At 40.0% G+C, this 21,837-nt stretch overlaps 1 protein-coding gene across 2 annotated transcripts in view; it reads right to left on the minus strand.

Moving 5' to 3' along the window:
• yjefn3 (YjeF N-terminal domain containing 3) overlaps window positions 1-21,837 on the minus strand; it is a 52,183-nt gene that overhangs the window by 14,813 nt on the left and 15,533 nt on the right. The window contains exon 2 of one of the 2 annotated variants that reach the window (XM_086282742.1): window positions 1,359-1,491. In XM_086282742.1, coding sequence (XP_086138868.1) covers window positions 1,359-1,491 — 133 coding nt within the window. The remainder of the gene's footprint in view (window positions 1-1,358; window positions 1,492-21,837) is intronic. The other variant, XM_086282743.1, reaches the window with a different exon arrangement.

The following is a 21,837-nucleotide window of genomic DNA, read 5'->3' on the forward strand; positions in this document are numbered from 1 at the left end:
GCTCTCACAATAAAGCTGTGAATTTTGAGTTCATTCCTGCCTCTGTGAGTTTGCGATTGGGTCCTCATCCTGCCTGCACACAGCCGCAATATGACACTCAAAAAGTTCTGTAATTGGAAAAATTTGCATGACATACTTTGGTTTGAACAGTTTTACGGAAAAAAAAAAAAGTGTGAATTTGAAGAAAAACTTTCTCAAAGAAAGTTTTAATTGGATTTGAGCTAATCCCTGCAAAACTTGTGAGGAGAAAGAAAAAAACAGCTTTGACACTTTTAAATGGTCATTAAATGTTTGCAGTTTTGCCATTTTCACTAAAGTGCAAAGAAAACACCCATATTAAATAAAAATTGAACAATAAGATTGAAATGCTAGTTATATGGAACAGATTGTAGGTGCTGCTAAAACGCAGGAAAATTTAAATACAACACACACAAAATTTCCACAGTTAATAACCACTGCCCTGTGTTTGATCCCTCTGGTGTAATGGTCCAAAGAAATAAGCTTTTTGAAAGCACAACAGCAGATTAAATGTTAATTTCACATTAAAAAGAGAACTGCAAAAACAACTGACTGGAAATATGTTTCTTGTCACCGCTTTCATTCGCAACAATAAATTAAGATAGACTGGATGGATCCACACCCACGGAAATTTGGATGCTTAGTCTGATTGAGACGGCTGGATAGCGATAGATGGCTCATGCTGTTGTTTTGACTTATACTTCTAGTAAAGTGAAGGCAACAAGCAATGAGGGGGAAAAAAGGAAGAAAAATGCAGTGTTTCAAACCTTTCAAATCTATGCTTTCTTTTGAGTGTGTGCTGACTTTGAGAGTGCATGAGTGCATTTGCAAGCACAGCCACTGGAAGTACAAAGAATATCTTGGTGTTAGAGAAACTCATAATAACAGGCAAAAAAACTGAGTGGGTCCCACTGTGGATTTTTCATCCTGAATAGTTAATGTCATGGTTGTCCTGCAGAAAGGAAGTGACCACCACATTATATGTTCATGAGTATTGAAGTGTCAGCCATGTTCAATTTGAGACACTATCACCTGAAATTCACAGATGCAGTGCACTCATGTGTGAGTAATGCATGCATACACTAATGTAATTTACGTAGCAGTTTTCTAGTCAGTGAATGCACTTAAGATTATAAGTCACCATATGTTCACACAGCACTTTGTCTACAGTCAATTTAGAATTACCAGTCCGTCTCGCCCAGGCACAGGCAATGATGGTGGAGTGATGGGCTAGGCAGGTAAGTAACAAGTCGGCTGAAGTGGCTGAACTGAGAATTAGTTGTGTATAAAAAGAGAAACAGAACAACACAGTTTATCTGAAAGATGGGAGATACACTAACCTTAGTGATGGCGAGGGCGCATGCTTGTCCCCAGATCTCTATCAGCTGCTGTTGTCCAAACCTGTAGTCCCTCAGTAGTTCTGTCTCTATAGCTGCTGCCTCCCCTTTACTGCCAGACACAAATACAGACGTGCTGTAAGCAACATAAGTTCATCATCAGTAAAAGCATCTGCAGCGTGTAGGTGAGGCTGTTTAGAGAGAAGACCATGCTAGATATGTAGCACATGTGGCATGTTGTCAGTGGCTTGCAATAAGAAATGCTTTACGTTTTATCACTTGTAGCAAATTAAGCTTAACTAGCTCAAATACATTGAAATGTGTATATTTTTTCCTGTCTTGAATCCCAGTGAGGTTGTTTTTTCTGTTTCCACTTTAGATAGTAAGTTTTGTTCTGTTTTTGTTTATTGGGGCAAATAAACCCCATGTTGAACAGAATAATTCAAAAGAGCCTGTGTGCATGTGTGCATGTGGTGTGTGTGTGTGCTTGTGTGTTAAAATAGACTAAAAGAAGACACAGCAAAATTGGTGTATTTACATGTGGCTGTGGGCAAGTGGCATGACCTGTTACTGAGAGAATGAAGACCAAGTAAAACCATTAAGTCTGTAATCTACATTTGAGATCTGAGTCTTTAAAATAGGATACATCTCTATTACTCTACAGACACCTGGTGGTCCTCTGCAGTACTGCAATTCAAAAATAAAACCGAAATTAGTGAAACATTTACTTTAACTTTAACAGATGGATGTATTAATTGTTCCAGATTCCTGAATGTAGGAATGCTCTACAGTAGAGTACAGTAGAGGCTCCAGTTTTTGGAGGAACTAGAACGACTTAAACCATTTTAGTAATGTGATTGTAATGTGACTGACTGATGCATGTGTATGGGCATTTCTTCTCGTTACATCATTTGTGCTACTTTTCATTACATCATGTGTCGACACAAAAACACCCCACATCGGGAACATGGAAGAAAATAGACCACAGCTAACACTGATATCTACTATACTCCAAGTTTAACTATATAAATCCAGGAATCTAAATAATCATACAGATTACTAAGTTGTCCCAATGAAAAGGAAGGACAATATGCATTAAAAAAAAAAATCTGTATTTTTGTATCTAAACACTCAATCATTAATGTAACTGTAATGGAATTATTTTAGTGCTATTCAGCTGTAGTTCTATTCATTTTCCAGGAACAAACTCAAGCACAAGCAAGATAAAGATTATTATTGTTCTGAACCATTACAGTGAAGGCTTGTTTCTGAATCCCTGGGTTCTTCTCTGATCTTGCAGCAATGTGTGCGTTTTATTGATGTCTATGAAGAAAACAATGGACACACATAAACTCATTCTGGGTCATCTGTCTCTGTTCTCTGCGGCTTGTAGTGTAACTAATGCTAAACCTGCTTTTGTTCCATTTAGATTTTTATAAGACACAGCAGTTTGTGTGTGTGTGTGTGTGTGTGTGTGTGTGTGTGTGTGTGTGTGTGTGTCAGTGTATCCAAGTGGGGCTCCTGGCATTTACCTGTGCCAGTGGAGCGGCAGCAGCTGTCACCCATGGCTCACCTCAGGGATGTTTCCTGAGTCACTGAGACAAGTTGATCTTTGGAAAGTTCACCTCAGTTCACAGGGTTTACTCTGTGTTTTGCTGTGCCCAAAATATTCCGAGCTTCTTACAGCTTTTGTTGAGCAGAATTGATTCTGCCTCAGGATGGGCTATTCTGTGAGGTTGCCTTTAAAACAGAAATGGGAATTATCCAATCTGTGTAAAAAAATAGCTGTTGATGGGTGTGCGAGTGTGTGTGCGGGGAGGCTAAATCTCAGCCCAGGATTGTTGCGTTAGCGATAACAGTACCGCTGCTGAATGGGCAATTAGTATTGATCCTTAACATCACAGACAGAACAAAATGTTGTGGGTGTGCAAATCAACGACTGGTAGTTTTAGCCAGGAGGCTCTACCACAAGAGGAACAGCACACTGTGTTCAGGACTAAAAACAGATGGCTGCTTCATGCCACATACTGCATGCTCTCTCAATTACCACTTATAATCATGCTTATTAGTATTTGTTTAGCTGAAGCTAGTGAGGAAAATTTGAATGTGCAACAAGTTTTAATAGAAAAGTGCTTCTGAAGAAAAGTGCAAATATATACAAGTTGGCGTTAAAACGTTAAAAAAACAACAACAAAAAAGCAACAGCTGTGTCCATGCGTGTGTGTGTGTGTGTGTGTGTGTGTGTGTGTGTGTGTGTGTGTGTGTGTGTGTGTGTGTGTTGCAGAAAACAAGGCCTCATGAGTAATAGTTTCTCTTGCACCTGTAGCTACAGTCATGCAACAGCTAGGAGTCTCTCCCTGGAGGGAGAGTTGATTTCCCCATGGTGCATGAATTGAGCGCCGGCAGTGTGCCACCCTCATTGCAGCAAAGCTTAACTATGATCACAACATGCTTAATGAGTCTGTTTACCTTACACACGAGATAATACAAAATGAAACTTTAAATGGCTGCTGTGGGGAAATTGGGCCAGTTGCAGCAGCAGGAAATGGCAGGAGGATATGTAGGAAAGATTAAAAAAAAGAATTTGAATAATAATGGACAAGTTGGAGGTCATAAAACCATTAAAAATTTTAACACAAACATTTGAATAAATAATAATGTTTGGATAGATTTGTAGCAAGAGAAAATTACACAAAACAGAAGCAATGTTTGATGTTTGCTGAAAGAAATATTTCAATACTTTAGGAGTTTAAATGTATAGGCAGTGAATTATATACAGAAAATATTGGAATATCTGGAATGAACAGATGTTAAATATTGACAATCGAATTCAACAGTTTTGCTACAAAAACGATGAAAGTGCCAAAAGAGGCACCCGAGGATGATAAATTTGATACAGGCGAATGAAAAACTCATAAATAATATGTTCTAGTGTGGATTTTCTAGCTGTGAAGCATCCTTGAATCACATGAGAGATGACGATTCCCCTGAATATCAGAAGAGCTTCTATTTTCCTCACACTGGAAGACTGAAATAACCACATTTTACAACCCCCGCCCACTCACTTTGCCTAATTTCCATCTTTCAAGAGTGATCTTCTGGTGTGATAAGGAGCATGATTAAAATAATAGTGAAAGACTGTGGTTGAGATTTTACTTGCCAGGCAGAGCGGTATATCATGATACAACAAGCAGTGTTTCCCCTACTGCTGCCTTCAGGGCTCCCCGGCAAAAAGAGAAAAAAAAGAACTGTATTGCATTTGTTAGCTTTGGATAGGAGCAGGTTGATGTAGATGTGGTCAAGAAAACCTACTAAAGTTCAAACAGAGCATCAGAATGACGAGGTGACCTTGTGTAACGTTGTGGGGTATATTTTCTTGGCATACTTTCGGTGTTTTAGCACCATCGGACCACCATTTAAACACCACAAACTACCTGAATACTGTTGCCTATGACAGTGCACCCATATTCATGATAACTCATTGTCACAAAGCTCAAATCAAATAATTTCTACAGTGACCAGATTTCAACAGGAGAGTTGAATCATGGGCATCCAGCCAATCCAGTCAAACCTAATGTAGTAAACACTTCTTCTTCCCGTATTTAGTGTTTCAATACTCAGAACCAGCACTTACTCATAAAAGTGACTGTACAACATCTCTGTTACCTGCCTCAAATTTACTGTTTTGTAATTACCTGAACTAGTAGTAGGCCGTATGTGTCAGGGAGCCATCCCGGTCCAATAATGAGCTGTTAATAATTAGTCAGACTCTTGCTTGGAGGGGACAAAAAGCATAAAAAAAAGCCACTGTTCATTAGTTGAGTAGCCCTTTTTTCCCTCTCTCGGTCATTATCTGTCCACCTCCTGCTAAGTCTATTACTCGACAGCTGTTAATGATACTTCAGGCCTTTCAAACACAAATAAAGTACATGAAAAAAACATGTTGATCTGAAGAAAGGCACTCTTTTGTGTCTGTTTATGTCCCCTTTACAATACTAATCTGTGACATTTCCATTCAATTATTATCTATTTTGTTGCAAAGTTAAGAGGAGACAGTGATGACTCAGCCAGTTCAGTTGAAGCATTTGTCTTCTGTAACTGCCCTTTTAGTCCAGTTCTGTGCAAAAGTATTGAGCCACCTCTCAGTTACTTATATTTTGCTTCTAAGGAGCCAGACTTGACTCTGTAGTTTTTAAACCTACACTGATCAACAGTTCTCCAGATTTTCTGAAGGTCTTTTAATATTTTTCTTTGGGCAATCGTCGCCTTTTCACTAGCTCCAATACTTGTACCTGTGTCAACACATCACAGATAACTCAGAAAAGAAGCCATTTTTAAATTGTGTCTTTAGGTAATTTGATACTATTAGGCTGTCTTAAAAATATATTTTTTTTTCTCATTTTGTTGATTTAATTTATAAAAAATACCAAAAAAAAAAGGACAAAAGAAGAAACGGGAGGCCTAAAAAAACCAACTACAGCAGACCTGAAACGGGATCCGAGAGACTGTCGGTGCATTCAAAGATTCAAGATTCAAAGTGTTTATTGTCATGTGTCACAAGAAAAAAGGCATTTCTTTGTGCAATGAAATTCTTTCCTTGCTGTCCACCCACAGATGCCGATTAATATATACAATAGAAATAGAACAAATAGTACAAATAAATAGCTGAAGACAGAAAAGGAGACAAAATATGGAGATTTGAAACAGATGTGTGCAAAAGACCTATAGCTTAATATGCTGGCTTAATGTGTAAGATATATAGAGTTAACATAAGCCTGGTTAGTTAATCTATGCATATGTCCCATCTGCACAGTATTGTAATGCAAATTCTAAAATGATGATATTAAGTGTGTTTCTAATGCTCACAAGCTGATAGTTAGCACTTTTCTAATGAGGAATAAATGCAACAGAATTTCATGCAAATGACACAAGGAGACAAACTGGAATTGGGACTTGTAAATATGGCATTTTTCACTGTAATCGATCCAATATACATTTTACTTAAAGTGATAAATTCCAGTCTCAACATAGGAACTAAAAATGAAGTCAGCCCACCTCAAGTGTCAGTAGGGGGAGCATTTTGACACAAATGTTGAATCTAGTCTGTCTTCAATTGTAAAAAATATCCCACTTTACAAAACAAAACTTTGACCTGCTTGTGGGAGTAGAAAAAAAGGTCCATGGTGGTAACCATAAATGTCTGCACAGATTACTTTATATCCGCTACACTTGTGTGTCTTCTGCTGTATTTTCATTAGGCCTCAGTCACACAGGTGAACTTGGTGAGTGGTAGTCAAACTTGAAAAAAACATGATGAAAGCAGAAATGGAAAACATGCAAAGTAAAAAAGCAACAAGCAATGGAGACAACTGACCTTCAGAGGTTTGCATCATCATTCCAAGCAAGAGAATTGGAAAACATTTTGTGTGATGCATTTCATAGCGTCACTACAACTCTGCAAATATTGTAGTTGTCAAGTGAAAACTATAGCTGACAGCGACAACAAAAGCAATTTCAAGGAGATTTTTGGTGCAGCACCATATACTTTGCAATTACCAGCAACCACTTGCCAACTTGTGAGTAAACACATATTTTTCCTCTTGCAACCTGTGATTGCCAACGAGTCACCTATTGGTCTCTAGGCCTGTATAACTGAGCCCTTAAAGCCAACATGTCAAACTGTACATGTCAGTTGGGGAAAATTCATAACAGCATGATTCATCCTTTAGGCAACAATAATATTGTCATGGTCTCCATGCCTCCCTGGCTGACTATCTCAGGCCACATGTTTTCTGTTTTTGTTTTTGTGCTCTCTCTCTTTCTCCCCTGTCTCTGTTCTGCCTGGGCGGAGCTCACCTCAGGGTCCCGCCTCTGGCCCACGCACCTGCCCTGATTGTCACACATGCTGCTAATCCACCTGTTATTCTGAGTACTACTTAAGATGGCGGTTCTGTGGTTCTCATCGCTGGATCATTGAGTAACCCGTGTTAGTTAGCCCGGCAACCAATATCTGAATCTGTGTGTTTTCCCTAGCCTGTTTCTGACTAAGCTACTCTTGTAAATAGATTTCCCTGGACCTGTTCCCGTTTCCCCGTGTGGATCGTCTGAGAGCGACTGAGTGGCAAAGTGTGTTAGAGTTGGAGCATGAGTGGCTGCGGAGGAGAGTGGAGCGTTTTCTGGAGAGCATCGGTGTGTGGACTTTTCCCCTTTTCCCTCTTGCAGACCCTGGAGCCCTGAATCTCTTTGCAAAAGGAGGTCTGAGCCTCAGTATGTCTGAAACCTGTGACAAATATCTTACAAAAATGTCTGTGCAGTTGTCTAATGAGACAGATGGAGTCTAGTCTGAGTCAAAGTACTAGGTTGCCTAATCGATGAACAATGTTATCCCTAAGTTTATGCCTTGTATGGACATATAAATGACTACAGAATCATAAAAACACTAGTAGTGATGTATGGACCAGACGAAGGAATATCATAGAAATTCAGGTGAAATCACCAGAAATAGGCAGAGACAAAAAATGTGAAGGTGGGACTGTGTGGATGAATTTCACATTTGTTTTCTGTCACCTTCTTCTTGTAAAACTCTATTAACACATGCTCACACCGTTCTGAAGAGTGGAAAACGAAATATGAACCACAAAAAAAACAGGATTGTTAAGACAAAAATACACCACACTCTCTTCATGAAATATTTTGGCAGACATGAAATATTTTGGCAGACATTCTTCTGCTTTTATCTGCCTACTTTCGATCTCACACCCTGGTAGCACCTTCCCTTCATTTCTGTCCTTTCATCTCCAGTTTTGCCAATCTTACTTTATTGCCTATCGATTCTGCATTATCTCCCTCTGCCACTCTTGTCCTCCCTTTTTGCCGCAATCCATTTCTCTGTTGTTCTGATCGAGGTTTGCACTTCGCTGAACCAGAGTGATGCCACATGGAAAGGTGACAGAATGAAAGAAAGAGAGAGAAAAGCGCAAGAGAGGGAGGGAGAGAGAGGGAGAGCAGACACGGGAAATGACTCACCAACATTTGATTTAATCTGTTTGGCTTTATTATTTTTTTATGTACACGCTTTTTGATCTGAGAAATGCCTTTAGAGGGAGAGTGGAGCAGGTAGATTCAGAGGTAAGTCTACTGTCATCCTTCATTGCAAGCATCACTTTAATCATTACTCTGAAGAGAATCTCGTTATAGACCCTCAGCCATGTTCCGCTAAAAGGTTTTGGTCATAATTTTGATATCATGCTGATGGTCATCCACGCGTCATACCCTGCTAAGCATTAAAGTGTCTTGTACTATGTTACAAAAAGATGGCTCCCCTGCAATTATAACAAGATTATCAGCGGGCTTTCTCAGGCCTATGTCTGTATGTGTGCATCTAATTTAACATGTGTCAACTCAGGACACCTTTCATCATCAATTGCACTGCCTGCAGCGTGCCTCCAGGAAGTCCCACAGCATCCAAGGAAAGTATAGGGCAGAAGAGAAATGCAGCAAGGTTCACATACAAACTGTCTACATTTAAGAGAAGACAGATGTGTGACTGCTGGTAATAAAACTAAAAGAGGGAGAGAGTATATCTGAATGGATGAATATATAGATGTTTTTATATGTTTATGTTTATGAATGTAGACAAAGTAGCAAATGTATTTTGGTTTGATAGATGTGAAATAATAAACTCCCTCCAGCTTAAGTGACCACGGTGCAGAATAATCCAGAATAATCATAGCGAGCCAAAATCAAGCGAGCATGACTCATTAGAGGTGTCGAGTGTGTAACTCTATTCAAACTGACATGCGTATATTGCTGAAGGCATAAAGATTGTGTTGTTTTATGAGTGGTCCTATATCTTGTCCAGTTCTATGTCTTGTCATATGCTTGAAAATGAAAAACAAATATAAAATTGTAATGATTCACTCTGTATAATTGGCTTGCTGGAGGGATCAGGTGCCACAGCGGCGGAAGCGTCGCTTCAACAGTCTCAGCTGGCAGATAGGAGTTGGCTCTGAGCCGCCATATGGTCCCTTTCTAACTGGCCAGCATGAGCCCCGTCATGCTGCTCAATTCTTATCAAATCAGGACGCTATGATTCACTTTTTCAAGTCTCCTTAGGTGATAATTTAGGACTTGTTGTATGTCGTGTGTCAGTGTGTGTGTATGAGAGAGAGAGAGAAAGACAGCCATAAAAATCACATCCATACGACTATCTCCGGTAGTATCGTTCTTTTAAATCTGCCTTAATCAGTTTAGTTGTCTGCTCATGTTTCTCATATCCGGTACAACGAGACAGACATTCTTGAGATAATCTCAATCAGCGGCTCCTCCATTTGCTCTCATAACTCATTTCATCCTCCAGCAGCCATGTACCTGTAGATACAAAAGATGAACAAGGATCATATTAACCTAAAGCCACAGGTGATGGCAAGTTCATTTTGGTGTTAAATTTCCTGTATGTGTGAGAGAGTGAGTGTTCTCAGGAGCTAAAAATATCCATGAGTCAAGTCTGCTTATCCCTCATTTTTAGATGTCATGTGATTGCACAAGGAGAAGAGCTTCTATCCAGATGGATGAGCACCCACCTACACACACACACACACGCACTTGTAAGCATACAGGTCACACAAATGTACTGAAGTACACGAGACAAACAGAGGAGCTCACGCACCCACATACCCACAGGTTACATCATGCCATGCCCCGTCAGTGGTCTTTAATCTCTGCCTCTCCTTTAAGCCCAGTCTCTTCAGTTTGATGCCAGGGGCCATAAGGATCATAAATTATAGGGCATGCGTTGTCACATCCTGTTTCTTTCTCCTGAGACAGATCTTTGTCCTCCAGGTACTGGAGGCAGAGCAGAATGGATAACGCAATTTATAAGGCCACTGGCCAGGACACACAAGAAAGATGACCCATTTATGTTACTAAGTGACCTGAAGTTTAAAAACAAACTATGTATCAGATGAATCAGTTGTGCTGAGCTGCTGGAGAAGCTGCTCTTCAGCCTGGCTGTCAAGTTTGAATGAACATACAGTTTATCTACCCATCTCTAGATTAAGGTCGAGACTTATTTTACAAAAAGTAAGCATCCATTTTGTAATGTTTCTGTGCAATACTAATGATGGTCTATACAAGGAAAAGGCGACCCAATTTTTCTCCCTCGTGGGCCCCTTATGCACAGCCCTGGTGTCCTAGCAACAGAGTTACCAGAATCACTTGACTGAACATAAAGAAGAAAAAAAAGGTCAGTACACCCTTTACTATAGATGCATACATTACTTTACCCAGAGCATTCTATGGTTAAATTTATCATCCGCAATACACAAGCCCTCACCACCACTGAATATGATATAGAAGCTTTAGCTTGCAGTGCTTTTTCGGGTGATTCACATAAAAACTGCTTGATTTTCTGAGGTGTTTTCTAGTGGCACCTCTGAATCAGCTATAATCTTCAACATTTATCTATACAGTATGTATGGAACTATCAGAAAAGTTAGGAAAGCTTCTGGGGTCTAAAGTATTATAGCGATGTCCTGAAAGTAAGTGAAGAACAGATAAGGAAAGGTGGGGAGAGAACAGAGGCGGAGAAAGTGACACAGTATAATTAGTACAGCCACTGGCGGTATTGAGATACAAAGAAACAAGTCAGACTAATAAAAACCTGCCATGAAGAGGACAGTCTTCCTACAGCCTTCTCTGCTTTAAGTGGCTAAATAAACACTTTTCAGCCAGAGTGCAAGCTGAGAGCACCAGGCCTCTACAGGGCATCCTGAGAAAGTGTTTAATCAGTGTCAGCAGTCTATCTTTATGTTCTTTATGCTGACTGGGAACTGGTAGGACTATTGAAAACAGCCAAAAAGAAACATGTAGTTTTTCCTCTATTTCAGGTCAGTCTATAATCCCTCTAGGCCTCTGTCTGCAGCTCTAACACCCATTTAGCTCCAGATGTCACGGCTGGTTAACTACAGAACACAGAGTAACAGTTTGTGTGTGTGTGTGTGTGTGTGTGTGTGTGTGTGTGTGTGTGTGTGTGTGTGTGTGTGTGTGTGTGTGTGTGTGTCCGGGGGTGAATCACAGGATGATCAATAAGCAGGAAAAGAATGGAAAAATGAAAGCAGGACGTACAATACACACAAAAAAAGATGTGCCTTTTAAAAATATATTTCTACAGGTTAAATCACTTCGTACATATTGTATATATTGTTTACCTATAACTGTTCCTGCAAATAGCAAAACACAACCAAGCTGCCAATTGCAAAACTATCCTGTCAAAATTTTGATATGAAATAAGGGTGTTATGTGGACTACAAAGGTGCTGTGTGGCTAAAATCAGAAAGAAATCTAAAAGAAACTTCAGCACAATTTTTCCCATAAATTTACTGCTTCTACAGTTTACATTTTGCTGCCAGTCTTGGGGAACATGATGACATTAAAAACAAGTTATAGTATACAGGCTTTTTTTTAAATTCCAGTTCAGGAGTATTAAGACTACATGGTCAGTATCAAAATTTCACAGCACTGACCATATTACTGATATTAATATATTGGTGATAGGAGCCAAGTCTTCCTGACAGGAGAGTGAACAAGCAGGGCCACTCCCTCTATGAACATGACCAATAAGATCATGATCAGTACATACCAACAGGATACAGCTGGTTTGCAATATGTATGACAAAGCGATATTTTAAGCAGTCACATAATTTCATGAGTTCTTTATCATGTTGTGTATGCAAAATATATTAAAATTGAGAATCTTATGTTAATTTAATTGTAAAAGTACCTGAAAAAAGTGTAAATGATAACCGATATTAGGTATTGGTTAGAACTTTTGTTCTAGTTCTTGTAAATTGTGGATGAACGGATGAAAGATACTGTACCATTGAATTAGCTCATTGGTCCTTTGGCAAGACAATCTAAAATTGAAAAATAGTAAAATAATAATAATTCTGAAAGACTCTATGGCTGCAAGAGGAATTAAATATTCACTCATGAGGTACTGTGAAGCTATGCTGTTGTAAAATACTGCTGAAATGTGATCTACACAATACATGCCTAGGCTTATACAAACAGAATTAGCAGCAAGGAAGAAACTATTAATATTGTCCACCAGTTCCAGCATACTGTGACTGTGAAATGCTGACTTGCAATCTTTTAATTTATTGTTGACTGTATTTGACAACAGTGGATATTTGTTACTGGGAAATACAGGTGTCCTAAAAGTTGTTTATCCACTGCATCCACTCCAAAAAACACAGGGAGACGTGGACATCACCAGACCTTTAGGACATGTATGTTGCAACATTTGCATCTGACCCTCTGTGCAGCTTGTGCCCCAGCCAGTTATTCCCGTGGGAGCCGCAAGCCAGGTTCAGCTGTCGAGTGGAGGATGCACACTGATTCCACCCAAATATGAATTTGTCGGGTCTGTTTGTGATTTTTGCATTTGTAAGAGTCTTGTTGCAGTCATCAAGCTATTAATCTACAATTACACTCAGCAAAAAAACAAAAGTAGCTAATGAGCAGTGTTGGTCAAGTTACTTGAAAAAAGTAATCAGTAACTAATTACCGATTATGTCCCCAAAAAAGTAATCCCGTTACTTTACTGATTACTTATTTTCAAAAGTAATTAATTACTTAGTTACTTAGTTACTTTTTAAAAACATGATTTACAACCTGAGTAGGTAATAAAGCGATAGATCTTTCAGCCCAATTCTACTTTTTCTGCATCATACAAAATGTAATCAAATGGAAAAGTCTCTTTTTAAAACTTGATTTATTAGTTTTAACCTTTTAACTTTATCCATCAAGCAAAAATTTAATTATATGCAACATTCTCTGACTGGAATAAATTAGTTTAACATTTAAACCTATTTTCTGCACATTCCAGCATAATTTTTGTTTTTTGTTTTTGTGTTTACACTTACACTTTCAAATAGATGCAAGTAAAACACAGCAGAAAATTAATAACATCAAAGACTCAGCGGTCCTGTTGCTCTATTTTCACCTGTAAAGCAGGAGTGGGGTAGGCGGAGGTTTGCCCTGGTGCAGGTGTGCCGCAGCGGTCAGTTGAAGAATCCGCGAGTTTCTCTGTGAGTTTCCCATTACGTGGTAGCGCACTCCCGGTGCTTGCTTGGAAGTTTAGGGGGGGGGTTTTCACTGTAAAAAGAAGTTTTCTTCCCACGCACAATGGACACTAATGTTTTTGTCACTTTTTATGGAATCAAACTCAAAATAAGCTCAGTACTTCCAAGCTTTAAACGCTGCACGCTCATACTCTCTCCCGCACTCGATATATGATCCACTGTTGATCTGCACACAGCTGTTGTCACAAACGGCGCACTCGCTTACGTCACTGTCATCAGACGTTCTCACAAAAAAAATCACGGTTTTAGTAACGCAGTAACGCAGCGTTCCTACGGGAAAGTAACGGTAATCTAATTACTGTTTTTGCAATAGTAATCCCTTACTTTACTCGTTACCTGAAAAAAGCAATCAGATTACAGTAACACGTTACTGCCCATCTCTGCTAATGAGTATAATGAATGGCTCTGTGAATGCATAGTTTGGAGTTCAAGCCTGCAGTTTAGGTAAAGCTGAATATAAAAATCTTTTCAGTGTATTTTGTTGTTGTGTATTTTCATGTGTTGTTGTTGTTTCCATGACGTGTCCCCATTACAGGCTTTGATGGCCCTGGAGGAATGCAGTGGGCCTCAGCTTAGTTGGTTTGGTTACAAAAGACTAATCTCCCTTTTTGCTCACACTTTTTACGTTCTATTTTGTAGCACGACGAATAAAAGGCAAGATGGGAGAATCCCCAGGCAGAGCCAGAGGAGGACAAAAAATGAGAATGATGCTGCTGCTGAAAACTCTCCAAGGATGCCTTTGAACTCCCTCCACATAGATTGTTCACTTTCTTCCTACCTAATCATCCTCGGAGTGCATGTACGGGTAAAAGTGTGTGTGCGCTTCTGCCACAAGTACGTGCGTGTGTGTGATCTAATTCCTTCTCTCCTGAGAAATTCTCTTTCACGGGGCAAACTATGCAGTGTTTCATATGGCAAAAGCAGGTGGGTCAACTGAAAGGCATTTAGATACAGAACAAATGCAGCACATAAAAACCAGAGAGCATATTAATAAGAAAGCCTCAAACCCACACTGCCACTGTGTCTCAGTGTCTCCCACCTAGTTGCCCATAAGCTGCACGCAAAGTGTTGTTTTGTTTCTGACAAAACTGTATCCCCACCCAAGCGCACCTGCATGTGTAAACGAACACACACTCAATGTACTAGTTGTTTATAATTGATGAGCCCAGCAGTAGGGGAAACCATGAGAGGGACCAGAGAGACCATCCAATTGAAACTGGCATTCGGCCGACCTTTTGTAACTTCGCTGGCATGTGAGCATGCGTGTGTGTGTGTGTGTGTGTGTGTGTGTGTGTGTGTGTGTGTGTGTGTGTGTGTGTGTGTGTGTGTGTGTGTGTGTGGTTGGGTTTACAAGGCAGGTGGCAAAGAAGAAATGTCTCAGAGGTGTAAGGAGATCAAGGCTGATGGCAAGAAATGATGACCGTTTACTTCAGAGATGCTTTGATGATGATGAGAGAGTTGAAAGAAAGCTGAGGAGCTACAGAGTAATATTCCAGTGAGACGCTTCTAATGAGAGCAGAGCAGGCAGGGGTTTCAATAAACCTGGACACAACTCTGAGGGGGGGCTATTATTCTCTGATGTGTGTCAATCACATAAACCTAACACTCTTCTCTCTGTCAAATGGAGTTTTACACAAGCAATTAGCCTGCCGCTGTGGTGGTGTTGGATTATAGGGCACAGACACTCACACTTAACAGCCCCACAATGTCAGAAATGACTATCAAATTCCAGCTGCTGCTCAAACATCCTCACAATTCCGCTTGCCCTTGGCACCTTCCACAACTGACTGATGAGTTTGTCTGGTAAAGGTCCGTGCATGCAGCTGTAACCTCAGGCTACTAACGGCTTTTACATTGACAGATTTAGCTGCATAATGTGTGCACATGTGGCATTTCCCATACATTAGGAACAGATTGTCACGCAAGCTGCGCAGCCCGAGGAGCCTGGCAGGGTGTCGTATATGAGAATTGGTGGGTTTTTGCATGCAGCTGTGTGATTGTGTGAGTCCTGGGGGGCACACATTTTGTATTCTGTGACAGTGTATATGTGTGCATAGAGTCAGGCTTCCTCACCACCCTTGAAAATGATTGGGAGGTGAAAGTGCAATAGTAGCGAAAGAGGTAGGCACAGATGTGTCAGCTACATGCTGCAAAGGTGTGATGTGGGGGTGGAGCCATCATGCAGAGCCTGCTTCCGTCGCTACTGCCCACACAAACAGACCCATCACCTGTTATATTCCACTGATTTACACTAGCACTGCCAGCTCATAGCTAATAGAGTGAAAAATGTCATTGGCAATCATTTTCATTCACAGGTGTCTTTTCATCTTATTACAACATAAATGTTTATTTATTTAAGTTTATCACTAAAAAGTCTTGCTTTAACTTGCTTCAACAGGAGATACATCTCATGCATGTAAGCAGAGCAGTCAAGTAGATTTTTAGTATTAATATGCATAACTAATTGCATGCTCGTTATTCAATCTCCTCGAGGATGACTAATCTCATTACCTTGACCTTGACTGTGTGGTGAAGGAAAATTGAATTGACAGGGGAGCTTTAACTCTTGCTGCTTTGAAAAATACATCTCCGTTTATTCTCATAGTCCTCCACACAGACCACATTTGCACACTACCGATCAGATATATGGATAGGATGTTGGTCCAATCTGGAGTTATAAACTGGAAACTCATACCTTGGGAATATTACATGGTTTGTACACTATCCTTTTTATTTTCCTTTTTTCTTCTTCTTGCACCAATGCAGCCCTGTATAAAATTAATAGTGAGCAGAAATGAGTTCAGCTTATTGGTGCAACGTTTCATACCAGTCCCAGTTTCTCATGTGGCCCCATGAGAAAATGAATAATACATCCCTGATAAATAGGACAATAGCTAAAAGGACAGTTCAGCATAATACTTGCTGTGTTTTTATTTCAAATACTTAAACATAATGTGTTTTTCCAGTAACCTAATTCCTATTATTTCAGCCATCTCCGATCAGCTCCAAATACTCTTGTATGCTTCTCGTTACACATCTCTTACTCCTCTAAAGAAAGCAGTGTGGAGCTAGATCAGGCATAAGATGTAAAACTTTGTTTTGTAAAAGTCTGAGGTGGTGATGTACACACAGCACACACACAACAACAGAATTACAGTTTGTCGATAAATCAAAATCAAATCACAAACAGATTTTTTTTGTTGTCCACCCACACAATAAAAACAGGATGTGGCAAAACATAACAGACCTGGTTTGTTCAGGGGTTGTGGTGTTTGTTCACACAAACATGCCAGCAGTAATGAAAGAGAAACAGGAATGGGTCAACATCAAAGCCTTGGATATTTGAAGTAGCCAATGAACCCAGGCCAAACCCTCCTGGACAAAACAAACCGTGAAGCCATGAAGTAAAAAAAAATATATATATATATGGCTTAACGGTTTAAAATAGTCAAAAAAAGGACAAGGACTGAAAAAATAATAAATCCTCAGTGCATGTCTCATATAATGCAATAGCTACACGTTTTCAGTGCCACAGACTGAATTAATTAAGACAACAAGTATGTGTGTGGTGTAGGAGTAGGTGTCAATTCATGCATTAATGTGGTAGCATATGTTCATGTTTATGTGTATATAATAGTACGAGAGTATAAGAATGAAATGTACAGGGATTAAGACTTAAGCTGATAACATTGTGGTGACCTGAGGTCATACTAATTCAGAACTAGTTTGAAATATGTGCTGTACAGTCATAACATTTATTCAACAGCCTCTCACAAAGACCTTCTATGGGTACAGGCTGGACTCGCCCAACCTCGTGCCTCTGTTTGTGACCAGCTGGCTTAGAGGATGCTAGGTTAGTTATGAAAGCCACACAGAGTAAATCTGGAGAGTGTTGACCACAAGGGCTGCACTTCCAGCTCACAGAACTATGGCTACAATTGGTAATGCTTGTTTTTCTTTTTCCATCAGTCCTGACATTATCTTCCTTCTTGTATATCTTTGTTAAAACCAATTATAATCATGTGTTGGCAGTGTTATATAAAGTCTTGAGAAATTACATCCAGTGTTGACAATTTTAGTGCCACCCACTCCGTCTCTAATGACTGTGACAGTCCTTGGGCTTTATTTGTACTAATTACAGTGAGTTAAAAGAAATCCACAAAGCCACAGAAGCTTGTGTCCCTGCCCCTCTGTCTGACTTTTTATCATTACAACAGCTATGAGATAATGCAAATGTAGAAATCAGATTTTTAGCTGTGAGAAGAAAAAATCTGAACAATGTGAGCTAATAAAAGCTAATAAACTGAAAAAATATGAGAAAACAAAAGGCAAACCCACAGCTCCTTTCCAAAGCACGTGTTTTCTCTTATTTTCTCCCCCACCCTCCTTATCTCACCGGGGTTTTGATCTGCTCTTTCCGAGTAAACACTGAGTTGATTGTGGCTTGACTCTTTTGTCTGGCTCTCAGTTTGCTGCCATTCTTACTGCATACCTCTGTCTGCTTTACCATTAACCAGGTGGCTCCCAGGTGAGGGAGTCCAACCTTAGCAACTGTCCATCAAACCAAGAGGAAGGATTCCCCTCCACTTCTGCTGATTGCTTTATTATAACACATTTCAGCCTGGGCTCTGAGGTGTTGTTAGGCAACGGAGAAATGATATCCTTAATACAGCTGTGTTTCCAGGCGATTACAACTGCACAGAAACAATAAAGACTAAATTAAATATTAATAATAATTGCACAAGCTAAATGATTTCAGTTCTAGTGTTTGTATATGAATGTGCGATGCTGCAGTTGTTTTCTGGCAGCTCTGAAAAATAACCAGCCTTAAGAAAGTAACTGGAAGTATGCATTTATGATGATATGCTGTATGTTTGTTGTACCCCACAAAATGAATACAAAAGATAACTCCCAATTAAATATGGACATTGTTTTTTGCTAGTCTATTATTAGAATGTTCAAAAACAAACTGCAATTTAAATGTATGATTTGGTTTCTACTGTTCACATTTGAAAGTAGAGGTTGTGGTAAACAAAAACAGAGAGACAGAAACAGAGACAAATCATTTACATAATCTCAATTCAGTGATAGCATTCCTCCAAAGTGAAACAAAACAGAACCACAGTCAGGGCTCAGCAGAGCGAGACACTAAACCCAATTACTGAAAATTGGGAAAGCCTTCCTGGCTGCAAGCAGTGACTCACACGCTCAGACGCTCACAAACACTGCCGTAAACAGTTTGAAGTACAATACCTTCAGACAGTCATAAACACAGAAATCTTCATTTCTTAACCTCACTAGGACACAAATCTTCGTCAGTTTTATTTAATCTTCAATCACGTCCTAGTGAAGAGTAGGACCTGACTGGGAACTTGAAAGTAAAAGTTTACATTATATTTAAACATATTGTGATGATCATATGTTTTCTTTTGTAAAACAAAAAAAAACCAAGTGATTTAACTTGAGCACCTGGAAAATACTCTTCCTCGCTGGAGGTCTCTTTACTGATACAAGGCAAGCAGCAAGTTGGTTTCTTTCTGCTGTAGTGTTTGTTGTCTTTTTTGTGAAATGTGGTACATTCACTTCAGAGGACACCCAGTACCGCCCAGAGCCACTGAATGAAAGAGTCATCTCTGTTCACTCCAATGGACCAATTTTTTACAGTAATGGCAGATCAAGGAGCCTCACAATAGTTCCAAAAGTTAGCAACATAGCGATACAGCAGCACAGAAGTTTGAGATGCATGACTAAAAGGTAAAAAGTTTTAAAAAACTAAACAAAAGAAGTCTTTGTGTTATCAGCACACATTGCAACTGTGAAAACTATTTGACAGAGAGGAGGAGGGAGTCATCTTAAAAGACTACAGTTCCCACAGAGTTAAATTTTGAATGTGCAGAACGACCTTAGAGAGTTACAAATATCAGCGGCGTACATATGAGAAGGAAAAGAGTCAGGAGGCCTAGTCATATGATTAAACAAAGAAAAAGGAGACTTAGGGTTACATACACTTGAAAAAATAAATGGGAATAGTATGTAGATTTGGAGGAGGCAATACAGTTCGATGTGGTTATTATACATTTCTTTGTGCGCGGTTAGTCCGGTTTTCTTAAAGAGGAATTCCAGTTGGCGCCCCTTAGCTTTGAGAAGGCGCGAGCTGGGTGTAATCCCAGGTGCTGAGTGAGAAAAAGAAACAGATCTGTGTTTGAGAGGAGCAAGGTATTAAGGTTTTAAAGGTTGGTATTGTAATAGGAAACCAGATCATGAGGAGTTGAAAAAATACATGTTTAAGGGAGGTCGTTTACAGCTTTGATGTTCCTAAATGTAATATCATGAGGGCTGCGGGTTTTGAATGGGAGATAAAGTATCGGAATTTCAGTATTGGGACCATCCCTCCAAACACACTCCTTCCGGTTCTTATCTATATATTGTAACGATGGTTAAATGTTATTTTACAGTGACAGGTTTGCTAGCTCTGCACATGGTTGTTATTTCTTTAAGATACATGTTTGGTTGTGCTGCCGGAAAAAGGGAGTTAATGTGTGCAGGAAGGGGAGGGGGGTCTGGGTTGTTGAGTGACTGTACGGGGCTGAAGTGAGGTGTTGCACGAGAGCACTCTCCCCAGAGTTAATGGCCCGTTTGCCTGTGTCACCAAATAAACGGACAAACTGAGATCAAAATGTCTGGTTCTTGAGAAAATTACAATATGTTCCTTCAGCTCTCCAAGCTGTTCATTCTCGTTTTCGTGCCCCATCCTCCCTGCCCTTTTCTATTCTTTAACTTCTTCACTTCTATTTAGTACATGGGGATCTGCCAGGCCCAGGAGCCGCTGCCAGTCCCCTTCAAGGCTTTCCCCAAACCGCAGCTCAATTCATGTCCAAGGCAATCACCTTTACCTACTAAAATGCTGTCAAACCTAAAATGGGGACGTGGGCCCAGAAAGTGAAAAGAATATTAAAGGAGAAAAACATATGATCTGAAAGGTTAAACAATTTGGCTTTGCAGTCAGTGCGAATGACACTAGAACAGCACACTAGATCCAATATATGACCTTTGCAGTGAGTGAAAATTCTATGTATTGTTGCAGTCTAAAACAACCCAGACAGGATTGGAAGTCTCTGGAAGGGGGGCTATTATCACTGTCCATATGAATGTTAGGTTTATCATGTTAGAAAAAAGTACAGCGAAATGAGATAGAAAAACAGCAAAGTCATTTAAAAAAATCTTTATTTGTCTTAGGTGATAGGTAAATGTGGCATGGGTGTGGTCTCTGCTGCAGAGGAGGGGTGGCGCAGCGAGCTCCCGGGGTGGCGCAGAGGCGGGGTGAACAGGTGTGCTGGCATGTGAATGTGAGTCTTTATATGTGCGCAGTGACAGTTGGAGGAGGGAGAGAGCGGACGTGACAGCGGAGCGAGAGTGTCTGTGTCCCATTACAAACCACAATAAAAGAATGTTTAATAAAGAAGTGCTGCCACCACGTCAGTGTCTTGTACAAGGGTAAAGGGCCAAACTTGTCAGTAAACAGTACATATGATGGTAGGGGTCGGTCCAGAGAGCTGTAAAGTGGTGTATTCAAACAAGTGGAAGACAGGAGCAGAGATGAGAAGAACTTGTGGAACAGTGGATCATCGCAAGACCCCTCCTCTCCTCAATCAATGAGGTTTACAGGTGTAAATAAGCTCCAATGGCGTTTCATTGAGCGAGACAAAGTCATTGGACTGTTGCCATGTTTCAGTCAAACAGAGAAAGTCTAGTTTATGGTCAGAGAGGAGATCCTGGTCGAGATGCGCTTGCCAGTGAGTGAGCGAATGTTTAGTAGACTAATGTTACAGGAAGGACAATGAGTTGCAGACCAGATGGACTTTACTGGGTTGGTGTCATTGTGATTGCAATTCTGAGGCGAGGCTTGAAAGTGATGTACGGGTGGAGAAGTGCCACAGGTGGAGGGATGGCTGACGATCAGTAAAACAACCCAGACCAGCATGGACCACACAAGCATCCTGTTTATCCAAATTTCCAATCGGAGCCAGGCACTAAGACAGCCAGTTGGAGGGAACCTGATTATGCCCAGCAATTAAAGAATTATTATAGTAACCTGTGAGCAGTTGCAGCCAAACACACCAGCACATTTATATCTTAATGACCCATTTAAAATAGGCACAACTAAAATTGTCAGACAGGATCATTAAACTCAAAAGGTGATTTTTGATTTTTTAATTTCCTAGGATACTATTGAAGGCTCGCTTATTCACAAGGGGTCTCCTCTCATGTTTGACACTTGGCAGGTTTTTCTACTCTCTTCCTGACACAATCCCAAAGGGATTTATGTCTCCTCTCAGATT

This window comes from Aulonocara sp. 'chitande type north' Nkhata Bay, linkage group LG23 (assembly GCF_057382095.1).
Source record: "Aulonocara sp. 'chitande type north' Nkhata Bay isolate Kocher_YH1m ecotype deep benthic linkage group LG23, A_spYH_male_GT1.1, whole genome shotgun sequence".
In the NCBI taxonomy this organism is placed as follows: domain Eukaryota; kingdom Metazoa; phylum Chordata; class Actinopteri; order Cichliformes; family Cichlidae; genus Aulonocara; species Aulonocara sp. 'chitande type north' Nkhata Bay.